Raw genomic sequence first — 13,549 nt, 5'->3', positions numbered from 1 at the left:
TGGCCTGATACCATATATTTACAAATGAAAATAATTCTATGAGTGCTATTATGCCCACAGCACCTGCTTTCAAAATCTTTTATCAGAGAAATTACATAATTTCTATCTGGCTTGATCCTTACTCTGATAACAAATAGACCTGGGTTTCCTAGTATCACATCCTTGTATTTCACTCCTCTCATCATCTCATCACTCTCATCTCCCCCTCCTCAACCGACATTGACACAAGCGGCCTGATACAGGACACATCGTAAAATCAGAGTCTGGACCATATTCACCACAACCTGGTACAGTTGAGCAAATACTAGTTACTCAAAAATATAACTGACTTGACTTTCTAGGTTTAATTTCCTTATGAAGCAATCATTCCTTCAAAATGTCAGGACCAGAAGGATTTCAATGGTAGTATGCAATGCTTGCTTGTTTCTTCAAAGATTTCTTGGACATGACCAGGCCCATGGGTAGATGCACTAGAGGGGATATTTTGGGGAAATGCTCCCCTTTAGATGCTCTAGCAGATGATCAAAATGGGAAAGAGAGAACTAGTGGGCGATTTTCCCCTCTACACAGACACATAACCATTTCTTTTTTTTTTTCCTCAGTTCTGGGCACCATGCCCAGGGACCTTATAAGCAGAGGTCTCTTGTCAGAAAACATTAGTCACATTCACTGGTAATTCTACCATTATAGCCTCATTCATGTGAAGACTACACAGTAATCTTAGTACAGTGCTTCTCAAACAACAAAGTGCATGTGAATTACCTGGGGACTTTGTTGCAATGCAGATTTAGATTTAATAGGTTTGGGGCAGAGCCCGAACTTCTGCTTTTCTATAAACAACAAACTTCAGTACGACGTTCATGCTGTTGGTTCACAAATCACACTTGAGCAGCGATGTCCTAGGCACCTCTGCCTTCCCATATTAGAACCACATTTTACCTAAAGGTCTCCTTGTGGCTCGTTATCCTAAGAAAAATAAAGCAGAAAAACTCAGAATCTCTGCCATGGGAGAATTCTACCCTGCACACAGGAGTTAAGTTCTCTGAGTCTCATTGCCCAGACTCAGGATCCTGCTTCTTGCCCAGATTGATCTGGCAGAGTCTTCCTATTTAGCTGATGACAAAACTTGGCTCAGCCTCACCACCCTTGGCTGATGCCACTGTGCCAGCAACCCAAACAATTAGTGGTGTGGAGAACCCCCTAAAATATAGATTCTTGGGCTCTAATCCTGAGATTCTGACTCTTTTGGTCTGAGGTGTGCCTCAAGAATAAACAGACATGTTAGGTAATTCTAAGGCATCCTAAGATTTGAGAGAAGAAAATGCATGTAACCACTCTGATAGACTGGAGAAACCTATACCTTACTGCTATTAATATCTTTACATAAAGACAACAAAGGTAAGAAAAAAGAAAACAGAATTTAAGCATTTGATAATATAACAGAAGAAACAAGTTCCTTCCCAATTTGGACACTTAAGGGTATTCATGGTTAAGTTCAGTGTATTCTGTCCTCTTCTTTAGAGAATTTCACTAAAAGTGTGAAGTGTATATTATATATTCTATAGAAAATTATTTTAATGTAGATATGATTACAAATATATTCACTTAGTGATCAAATCATCAAAGGAATGGTTATTTGCTCTTCTGACTGAACAAATGAAAGTAGAATTGTTAGTACACATATAATTTTAAAAAATGTATTCAATACACCAAAATCAGTTAACAAATATAAGAACCGAACATTAATTAGTGACAGTAAAATGGCAGAAGCAAATGTAAAATACAAAAAATAACTTTACTCAGACTTTTTGAATAACATGTCCTTCTTTAGAAGGGCTAGTTTGGCTACTTGGTCTCTGCCGAAGCAGATGTGGCATCCTGAGGCATGTTAGCCTCTGCCGGTGCAGGTACAGCTCCTGCCACAGTAGTGGTAGTCTCAGATAAAGCAGAGATGGCTTCTGGATTGGAACTGGCTCCTGTCTCACTGGGGGTGGTCTCAGTCTGATTAGAAGTGGTATCAGTTTGAAAGGCTAGAGTTTCGTGACTGCAGCTGGTGTCTGTCGGACTGGGTATGATGTCAGCTTGAATAGTCATGGCCTCTTCTTCTGTTTCCAATTCTGTTTCCTGATTTTGAACTTCCTCACCTTCTTCTACCATAGCAGGTGGTAGTTGCAATAAAGTCTAATTAAAAAAAAAAAGACAACACCAATATGAAAAATAGTTTATAAAGCTAAGCTCTCACACTGTTACTCTAGAGTTCTCCGAAACAGTGCTGGCCATTCTGTATCACAGATGTAACACCTCTGATGACAATGGTCTAGGAATATGCCTACAGAGATGTCATATATTGATGATCAAAATACATATAAAATCTTCAGAGAGGAAAACAACCATGAAAAGCTATTACATTTTTAAGCAACAGACTTTGCTGTAAACAGTTCTGCAAAAAACAGTGACTGATTAGGACTGATTATAAAACCAACTCAAGAGTCAACTTTGATTAAAGAGCCCTGTGGGCCGGGTGCAGTGGCTCATGCTGGTAATCCCAGCACTTTGGGAGGCTGATACAGGTGAATCAGAAGTTTGAGACCAGCCTGGCCAACATGATGAAACTCTGTCTCTACTAAAAATACAAAATTTAGCTGAGTGTGGTGGCGGGCACCTGTAATCCCAGCTACTTGAGAGGCTGAGGCAGGAGAATCGCTTGAACCTGAGAGGTGAAGGTTACACTGAGCAGACATTGCACCACTGTCCTCCAGCCTGAGCAACAGAGCAAGATTCTGTCTCCAAAAAATAAAAGAGCCCTGCGGGGGGTAAAGAGGAACCCAGCCTTGAGACAAAGCCACGGGAGGAGGGAGCAGCAAAAAAAAGGTTTCTGTCCCATTCAACCCGAAAACTAAAGCAACTCTATGTGCTTAGCCTGCCCTTTGCCCCATGGCAGTCTAGTGATTTTCTCATCAGGGACTCTGCTTACAGTGAAGGAAACTGAATCCACTCACTGACTGAATGATTAACTGACAGACTCTGGCTGTGTCGAGTACAGTGATGCAATCTTGGCTCACTGCAACCTCTGTCTCCTGGGTTCATGCAATTTTCCTGCCTCGGCCTCCCAAGTAGCTGGGATTATAGACATATACTACGAGCAGGTGATCCACCTGCCTTGGTCTCGCAAAGTGCTGAGATTACAGGTGTGAGCCACCATGACTGGCCTTGAAAATTTTTAAAAAGTACCATGCACTGGTACTGGTACTAAAACAGAGACATAGACCAATGGAACAGAACAGAGGCATCGGAAGCAATGCCACACATCTACAACCATCTGATCTTTGACAAACCTGAAAGAAACAAGCCATGGGGAAAGGATTCCCTGTTTAATAAATGGTGTTCAGAAAACTGGCTGGCAATGTGCAGAAAGCAGAAACTGGACCCCTTCCTGACACCTTACACTAAAATTAACTCCAGATGGATTAAAGACTTAAACATAAGACCTAACACCATAAAAAGCCTGGAAGAAAACCCAGGCAGAACCATTCAGGACATAGGCATGGGCAAGGACTTCATAACTAAAACACCAAAAGCAATGGCAACGAAAGCCAAAATAGACAAACGGGATCTAATTAAACTTCAGAGCTTCTGCACAGCAAAAGAAACAATCATTAGAGTGAACTGGCAACCGAGAGAATGGGAAAAAATTTCTGCAAGCTACCCACCTGACAAAGGGTATCCAGAATCTAAAAAGAACTAAAACAGATTTACAAGAAACAAACAAACCCATTCAAAAGTGGGCCAAGGATATGAACAGACACTTTTCAAAAGAAAACATATATGAGACCAACAAACATATGAAAAAATGCTCATCATCACTGGTCATTAGAGAAATGCAAATCAAAACCACATTGAGATACCATCTCAAGCCAGTTAGAATGGTGATCATTAAAAAATCTGGAGACAACAGATGCTGGAGAGGACGTGGAGAAACAGGAACACTTTTACACTATTGGTGGGAGTGTAAATTAGTTCAACTATTATAGAAGACAATGTGGCGATTCCTCAAGTATCTAGAAATAGAAATTCTACTCGACCCAGCAATCCCATTACTGGGTTTATGCCCAAAGGATTATAAATCATTCTATTATAAAGACACATGCACACGTTATGTTCATCACAGCACTGTTTACAATAGCAAAGACTTGGAACCAACCCAAATGCCCATCAATGATAGACTGAACAAAGAAAATGTGGCACATATATATACCATGGAATACTATGCAGACATAAAAAACAATGGGTTCATGACCTCTGTAGGGACATGGATGAAGCTGGAAACCATCATTCTTAGCAAACTGACACAAGAACAGAAAATCAAATACCACATACTCTCACTTATAGGGAGGTGTTGAACAATGAGAACATGTGGGCACAGGGAGGGGAGCATCACACACTGGGGTCAGTTAGTGGGAGGGGGGTAAGGTAGGAACATCATGGGGTGGGGAAGGATAACGTGGGAGAAATGCCAGATATAGATGATGGGGAGATGGAGGCAGCAGATCGCCCTGCCATGTATGTACCTGTGCAACAACCCTGCATGATCTGCACATGTTCCCCAGAACCTAGAGTACAATAAAAAAACAAAAAAAAAAAACAAAAACAAAAAAAACTACCATGCAAAATACCAGCCAAAAAAAAAAAAAGGAAAAGAAAAGAAAGAAAACTACATATAAGGTTTGTATGCTGAAAACTACAAAACCATGATGAGAATTCAACGATGATCTAAATAAATGAGAGATCTTATTCATGGAAAAGAAGACTCAATATTGTGAAGATGTTAATTGTCCCAAATGGATCCTAAAGAATCCTACCCTTCAAAATATGCTTTTAAAAACCATAGCATGCTTTTTGGGGGTAGAAACTGACCTGCTGATTCTAAAATAAATATAGAAAAGCGAAGGAACTAGGATAGCTAAAACAATTTCAAAAAAGAAGAACAAAGCTAAAGGATTTATGTTATCTAATTTCCAGATTGACTGTAAAGCTACTGTAATCAAGGTAGTGTGGTCATGGCAAAGGGACAGATACACAAAACAAGGGAATAGAATAGAAAGCTCAGAATTAGACTCTTGCATATATGGTCAGTTGATATTTTGACTAAGATAACAAGCAATTCAACAAAGAAAACAGTAACAGATCAGGGAAATGGTGCTGAAACAACTGGATATCCACAGGCAAATGAATAAAACTCAATCCTACCTGTATCACATAAAAAATTAATTCAAAATGTATCATACCTAAGTATCCAACCTAAAACTATACAACTTGTAGAAAAAAACTTTTAACTCTGAGTTAGGCTGAGTATTTTTAGGACATAAAATGCATGAATCATCAAAGAATAATTTGATATACTGAACTTTATCAAAATTTAAAACTTTTGCTAAGACGCTTACAAAATAAATAAGCCGGAGTGGGAGAAAATATTTGTAAAATACATATCTGATAAAGGACTTGTAACCAGAATACATAAAAACCTCGTGAGGCGAGGCACAGTGGTTCATGCCTGTAATCCCAGCACTTTGGGAGGCCGAGGTGGGCAGATCACGAGGTCAGGAGATTGAGACCATCTTTGCCCATGTGATGAAACCCCGCCTCTACTAAAAATACAAAAATTAGCTGGGTATGGTGGTGTGCTCCTGTAATCCCAGCTACTCAGAGGCTGAGGCAGGAGAATCACTTGAATTTGGGAGGTGAATATCGCAGTGAGTTGAGATCGCGCCACTGCACTCCAGCCTGGCGACAAAGCAAGACACCATCTCAATTGAAAAAAAAAACAAAAAACAAACCTCATAAAACATACAACCAAATAAAAAAAAAAAAATGAGCAAGAAACCAGAGCAGACACATCCCTAAAGATATACAGATGGCAAATGTCCACAGGAAAAGTTGCTCAACATCATTAGTCCTTAGAGAAATGAAAATTAAAACCACATTGAGACCACTGTATATATATTAGAACTGCCAAAATTTAAAACAGACCTACCATATCAAGTAAGGATGAGGATGTATAGCAATTAGAACTCTCAAACTGCTGGTGGGAGTGTAAAGTGGTACACCACTTTAAAAAACAGGTTGGCAGTTTCTTAGAAAGTTAAACACATCCTTAACATATAACCTAGACATTGCATTCTTAGGTATCTACCCAAGATAAAGTGCAAAGGCTTGTATAAGCAATAGCAGACAAATTTTTTTAAAATACTGTATGATTCCATTTATATAAATATCTAGAAAATGGAAAGAAACCTATTATGACAGAAAGTAGATCCTTGGCTGCCTGGGAAGATAAAAAGGGGACTAGTGAAAGACAAAAAGGAGGGATTTCAAACAAGCACAAAGCAAAACTCTTGGGGATAAGGGGTATGTTTTTTATCTTGACTGTGCTGATGGCTCCACAAGGAAATACCTATGCCAGAACATATAAAATTGTACACTTTAAGTTTGTGAACTTTATCATATGTATGAATTCTACCTATATAAAGATGATTTAAAAAATACAAATGTCACATAAATAATAACAGCCTACTTTAGTTCATTTCCCACAAGGAATTAGGTACTTTAAAGATTTATTCTGAAAAAAAGGAAATCATTTCTACAGCAAGAAAAATAAAAGTCAGTTATAAGAAACTCACCTGATGATAATGATGTGTAGTCTGTATCAAATGCATGTACATGTTGTATACAAAGTTTGCCATCTGGGGCATATTTTTTATTATTTGTACTTCATGAGATGGTCTCTCTCCATTCTATAAGAAGGAAAAAAGAATGCTAAATTTCTGGTCAAACAACCTGAGAAGGTAACACTTCAACATAAGCCCATTTTTTAATCTTATGAAAACGCACTATTAGGGTCTGGAAGACCTAACAGTAAGAGGACATAAAACTCAAGTGTGAAGAGTCTAAAAAGACTTCATGAATGTTTTAAAAAATAGATTTTTAAATAGAATTAATAAAAAAGGGGCCCAGGTCAGTGCATTCTGCCCGCCGGCCATGTGACTCCCATTAAAAAAAGATTATTAAATTTAAAAAAAAAAAAGTAAACTTCATGAAGAATAGTGAGTCCATTGAAATTTAGAAAAGTCAGAGACTTTTTTAAATTTAGACTTAGAAAAGCTAAGAGTCACTAGCTTTTAACACAATCTTGGGTTGGTAAATGAAGTATGGGTTTTAGTCTACAATCAATATAAAAGAATTAGTAAGAGAAAGTAATTATTTGAATAGAGAGGAAAATCAACATGGTGTAAAGCAACAGTTTCTAATACTGTGTATGCTCCAAAGACAGTTCACAAGATAATTCAGAAAAAAAAAATTAACACTCTTTTTCGTACTTATATTTTTCTAAAAAATAAGAAGTTAATACTTACTTTTACTGAACATACAAACTATGAGTCATGAGGGTGAATATTCGAATGTTCTTTTTAAAATTTTGATGTCTATTAGAACCGTCTGTGTTAGACTGTTTAATTGCAGGTACCTAGGCTCTATAGACTCTATAGATTCAAATTCAGAAGGTCTGGGTGGAATGAGCTGATGCTTTTGTAGCTTCCAACAACAATCTAAGAAACACTGCTCTAGTGTAGGTAAGGTTGTAAAGCCATGAAGAAAATACAAAATTTGCACTTCTTTTTAAACCACCCTAAGACAGAGATTAACAACTGTCCCATTTATAGTTATTAATAAAATGTTTATAAAGTCTTATCCTTTCTTATGGCAGGAACAATTTAGAAAACCATTAGGGTAAAAAACATACCCCCAAAAAGAGGGTTCAATTTAGTGACAAATTATTTAAGGAGCATCAAGCTAGAAATAATTTAGTAAATTAAAGAGCAGGATGGTAGCACTCCCATCAAAGCAGGTATTCTTTTAATTAATGGTCACTTTCTGCAATAGTCAAAACTCGTATGTACAAATACTGCCATGCTATTTTGACTAGGAAATGCTCTCTTCTAAACATGGAAAACTTTTTGTTTGCTTGCTTTATTTTCTGGAGTCTTGCCAAGAGCTGCCTTTCCTCGAGATGCAGCACTCCCTGCTCCTCACTATCTCTTGAGCAGAAGATGGGGGGATGTTCTCAGCCCTAACCTCCCCAGGGCCTTGAACTTATGAGTGTTACCTAAAACATGGGTTTTCAAGCCTTCTGTTCAGTGATATTATCTGACCTACACTCCAGATTTCTTCAGGTGTGACACGTAGCCCTTACATAGAAATCACCTAGAGAGCTTGTTACACATGAGGACACCTAGGCTCTGTCCCAGACCTCTCGTCAGGAAGTTGCCTGTTTAATAGCGCACAAAAGATTGAGAAACTCAGACATAATAGGATTGCATCTAGACTAGAGCCTGACACTTGAGGTTTTATGTGACCCTCCCCGCCATGATCTCTCTCCACCATTTTCCTGCTACTTCTCCACAGCAGCATTTCTTTAAAAATAAAAATGCGGGTTTTAAAAAAGTACTTATTATTAATAAACACACAGATTTAATTTTTTTTAGAGAGGTGGTGGGAAGACACATACTGTGAATATCTAAAATAATGTTATTTAAAATCCAATGGATCCCCTAGGACAATTCATTAAATAAAAAAGCAAAGCCCAAAAGTCTATAGTATAATAACCTTTGCGCAAGAAAGACAATAATATAAAAATAAACATATATCTTCTCCTTTATAGAAAAGGAATATAAGTATAAATGAGAAACTAAAGAGACTAGTTACCTGTAGAGGAAAGGTACTAGAAAAAGGGGAGTAAAAAGAGGGGATAAGAGAGAGTAGTAGTACTTCTCTATCTTTTCATTAAATATATGTGCTCTCTCCTCCCTCATTTCCCCCAGAATGTAAGCTTCTTAAGAACTCAACTATTTATTGCTCTATTTTCAATAAGTAGTTAAGTTCTCCTTACAAAGCTGAAGACAAACAGTATAGTATAATGATAAAGAACATGAACTCTGGGGGATGTTATTCAAAAAGACCTCCTGGCTTTTCAGATCTTGGATCCTCTATGCTAGATGCATGGCCAAACTATTTAACTTCTCTCACCCTAAGTTTCTGGATTTGTAAAATGGGATGAATAAAATAATCTACTAACATAACAGGCTGCTGTTACTGAGATGAAAATGAGGCAATGTACGTAAAGAACTAACTGCCTATACAGGTAGATAAATAAATGTTGGCTGAATTATTATTTTTAATATTTATTTATTTATTTTTGTATAGAGATGAGGTCTCCTTATGTTGTCCAGGCTGGTCTCAAACTCCTGGGCTCATGCGATCCTCTTACCTCGACCTCCCAAAGTGCTGGGATTACAGGCATGAGCCAATACTATTTTTATATAGAAAATCTAACTCAGTTCCTCAGTGCAACATACTCTAAACCAGTAAGTGAATTATGTATAATAATGCTCCAAGCTAACGTGGTCACCTATAAGAAAATCCCAATTTCCCCCTCCGAGGAATGCTGAAGAAATGAAGAAAGAAGTCCTACCTTTCTAGTGGTTGGGAAAGGTTCTGTTGGAATTATATGCAAATGAAGGGGGCGAGCTGTGAGCTGACTGAAAGCTGGAGTCAGTTCAAAACAGTTTTGGAAGAGGGATACTCTGGCAAAGATATAAAGTCCAAGTCTGGCTCTAGACATGGCCACTACCAAGCGACGGACATCCCTTTGGGAAATAAACAAAATGATTAGCACACTTCAAGATTATTAACGTTTATGCAGCTTATTTTTTTCACCTGTTTCACTAGATAGTCCTGTTAAGCCATGGCAATAAAAAGTTAAGCTTCTTAAAAACTTAATACAAGTTAATCAATGTTACATGACTAATAAACCAAGTAAAAGTTAAGGCTTCATTACTAACCTCTTATTGTTATTTTTGGGAGGAGGATCACAAAATAACCAATGCACTTACTTAAAAGGTCTAAGTAATATATTAGTATTACAGTATAGTTCAATTGTCAGTTACCAGTTTACTATATCACTGTCACTGAGTCAATCTTAACTAGTTCTTCTTCCACTTCACCTACCAAAATCCCAGGCTCCATCAAGGTAAAATTTCACTTTCTAGATAACTCTTATCACACTGTTTTATTCTTATTTACAATAATGAGTACATATGGAAATATAATATACAAGTTGAGCATCCCTAATGTGAAGATTCCAAATCTGAAACTTCAGATAAAGGACAGTTAGCCTATAACATGTCATCCATGTATTTATTCTAGTATTGAGATGCAATGCCTGGCCTATAATAGGTACTCAATGTTCATATAAACAGCGAAAACAGTTAAACTGAATGATCGGACTATACATGTAAGATGGCTATCTGACAAACAATGTCATTTTTCTTTAATCTCTCTCTTTTTTTTTAAAGAAACTAAGTTTCTTTACAATAGGTTTGAATCAAATAAATGTATAAAAGAGGGCTATATTAGATAAAATGTGTCTTAGTGAGAAAAGATAATTTTGGTTTCAAATGCAGAGGATAGTTTTTGTCCTTGAGATGTTTTCAGATGGCTATTTAAATTTTTGAGTACTCTGCAAAAGAGAAGACTTGCATAAATAATAATAAAGCCTGGGAGAATCACCTCCAATCTCTGAAATAAAGTATGAAAGAGTGAAACAGATTATTCTCTGTAATATTCAGAGAGACAGAGAGAACCAGGAATTGGAATATTTATCTAATAACTTTTCTTTGTGTAATCCAAGATATTTGGGGAGTATCTGTAATTCAGCCTCATTTTCTTTTTTTTTTTTTTTTTGAGACAGAGTCCCACTCTTGTCATCCAGGCTGGAGTGCAGGGGCATAATCTTAGTTCACTGCAACCTCTGACTCACAGGTTCAAGTGCTTCTCTTGTCTCAGCCTCCCAAGCCACAGAAATTACAGACACCCACCACTACGCCCAACTAAATTTTTTTTGTATTTTTAGTAGAGACAGGATTTCTCCATGTTGGCCAGGCTGGTCTTGAATGCAAGACCTCAGGTGATCAGCCCACCTCGGCCTCCCAAAGTGCTAGGATTACAGGCGTGAGCCACTGTGCCCAGCCTAATTCAGCCTCACTTTCTATGGTGTTTTACGGACTAATCTATGGTCTTAAAATAATCTAGTTTCCTTTCTTAGGAGGTACAGTGTGACACCAGCATATGCTATTACTTATATTCTTGTGTTATATGTATGTGTGTGAGGGGACAGAGTGGGGATAGGTATCCTTCCCCCGGCAACAAACAAAATTAATACGTATTCATTTAGGTAGAAGGAAAAGAAATACTCCTCTATGGGAACTCTGAGGAATCTCTACATTTGTGACACACTGGATTCATAAAGGAAATATTATTTTCTAGGTTACTGTAAGCCAAATTATTATTTTTGCCACATTTTCTTAGAACCCCAAGGGCTCATATTACAGTTGGGTGGTTCCAACACTGGTAACTGAAGGGATACTGCTAGAAATACTTAGCATAAGTTCTCACAGAAATATTATAAAAAAAATTATGGTGAAATTTAATGTTGTTAGGGGGAAAAAGGGTTAGTGATGGAAGCAGGTGATAAACTGTTATTTTCATAGTAACCACTGTAATCCCCCTCACATCAGAAGCCCCTATCTGTAGACAGAGCACAGATACAGCATTACTGCAATGATCACTGTATGGTTCCTCTGAGAAAACAACTCCCCAGTCTTCAGTGCTATAGTGCAATAAAGTGGCTTTTCTAAGTGTGATCTCCGCTGTACATGAAGAGATTTGAACTAAAAATTTTCTGCAGATTCAAATGTAGATATCTTTCAAAGGTATATTAATGAATCTGCCACTAGACCCTAAATGCCACAAGGGCAGAGATCATGAATGTTACATCTATTACCAAAAATTAAGAATCTAGCCCACTAACAGACAGCAGACCATACGAAAATGTTTGTTAAATGAATGACCAAACACCATGAACATAACAAACTACCAGGCAAAAAAACAAAGGATGGTAACGTGAGTAGGCAGAGTTCCTTGGAGTTATGTCTTGAAAGCAGGGCAATATTGACTACTAAGTTCCTTCTTAGTCCTCAGAAAATGGCTGGAGAGAAAAAGCACTGTTAAACAACAATGCCAACACCCTGACAGAACCCCTATGAGGAAACAACAGAGGAAAGCTGCAGCCTCAATACTTGGCTCAGAACAGGTTACACACATTTCTATTGGTAGCTAGGCTGTCCAAATCAGTTCAGTACAAGAACAATGAATGCTGGAAAAGGGACCAGAACTGTCCCACTACTCTGGCTTCTAAATAGCTCCACATTGTCCTAAAACAGGCCTCTGGAACTGCAACTGGCTCCCACCCAATCACCCAATTAGTCCATCCTAGCTGAAAAAAGGTGTGAGCAAAAGAAATAAAGCAGGCACTTGAAAAACAGTCTAACAGTTCTCTAAAATGCTAAATATGGTTACCATATGACCCAGAAATCCTACTCTTAGGTCTATACCCAAGTGAAAGAAAAACAAGTGTTCACATTAAAATTATATATGCATATTCATAGCAGCATTATTCATTCCAATAGCCACAAAGTGGAAACAATGCAATGTCCAATTGATGAATGGATAAATAAAATGTGACATAGCCAGACAATGGAATACTATTCAGCAATGAAAACGAAAGAAGTACTGATACATCCTACAACAATGAACCTTGAACATATGTTAAGTGAAAGAAGCCAGTAACCAAAGACCATATATTATATGATTCCATTTATATTAAGTGTCCAAAATAGGCAAATCTACAGAGATAAAAAGTAAATTAGTGGTTGCCAAGGTTTTAGGGGAAAGCAGAGGAAAATGATTGCTAAGTACAGGGTTTCTTGCTAGAGTGATGAAAATATTCTAAAAGTGATCGTGGAGATAACTGCATAACTGTTAATATACAAAAAAATCATTGAATTGCACACTTTAAATAGATAAATTGTATGGTAGGCAAATTACATCTCAATAAAGTTATTAAAAAATAAAACATGGCAGGAAGTAGGTTTCCTTGTTATCCTGAAACAGAAACAGTTTCTTACCTATATATAAAAGGAAGGATATGAAAGATTAGCTTTCTACAAATCAGAAATTTTTATTAAAAGTTTGATAAAATTCTAGCTAAGATACCTAGGCTAAGCTACCTGGGTAACTGGAATCATAAATAATAGTGCAATTGACATATCCCCTCTACGCACAACCACCACCAATACTATCCCTAATTAAGAAGTTGAAGTTTAAAAGGAAAATGTTGGCAAAAACAAATAAATGTAATTTATTGGAATATAGGTATTTTTGCTAGAATATTTTGATATGCAAGACAATACTGAAATCAGGTTTTATTTTAACCCTTCATTTATAAGCATTTTATTATCAAAACCTTTCTTTTTTCCTAAGTTACAGAAAAATTAGGCAAAGAACAGCATAGGACTAAAGTCACTGGAATTTGAAGACCAAGTATCAGAGTTAAAAAAAAAGATAGAGCCGGGCGCGGTGGCTCACGCCTGTAATCCCA

General features: G+C 37.2%; 1 protein-coding gene across 1 annotated transcript in view; it reads right to left on the bottom strand.

Moving 5' to 3' along the window:
• The window catches only part of AQR (aquarius intron-binding spliceosomal factor), a 129,073-nt gene that overhangs the window by 2,795 nt on the left and 112,729 nt on the right, over window positions 1-13,549 (bottom strand). Inside the window, exons 33-35 of the mRNA XM_003935747.4 lie at window positions 9,524-9,698; window positions 6,678-6,791; window positions 763-2,181 (exon numbers count right to left, since the gene is read on the bottom strand). Coding sequence (XP_003935796.1) covers window positions 1,846-2,181; window positions 6,678-6,791; window positions 9,524-9,698 — 625 coding nt within the window. The 3' untranslated portion in view covers window positions 763-1,845. The remainder of the gene's footprint in view (window positions 1-762; window positions 2,182-6,677; window positions 6,792-9,523; window positions 9,699-13,549) is intronic.

Source organism: Saimiri boliviensis, chromosome 2 (assembly GCF_048565385.1).
Source record: "Saimiri boliviensis isolate mSaiBol1 chromosome 2, mSaiBol1.pri, whole genome shotgun sequence".
NCBI classification, from domain to species: Eukaryota; Metazoa; Chordata; class Mammalia; order Primates; family Cebidae; genus Saimiri; species Saimiri boliviensis.
The sequence above is the reverse complement of the archived record's forward strand: the minus strand, read 5'-3'. Positions and strand labels throughout refer to the sequence as shown.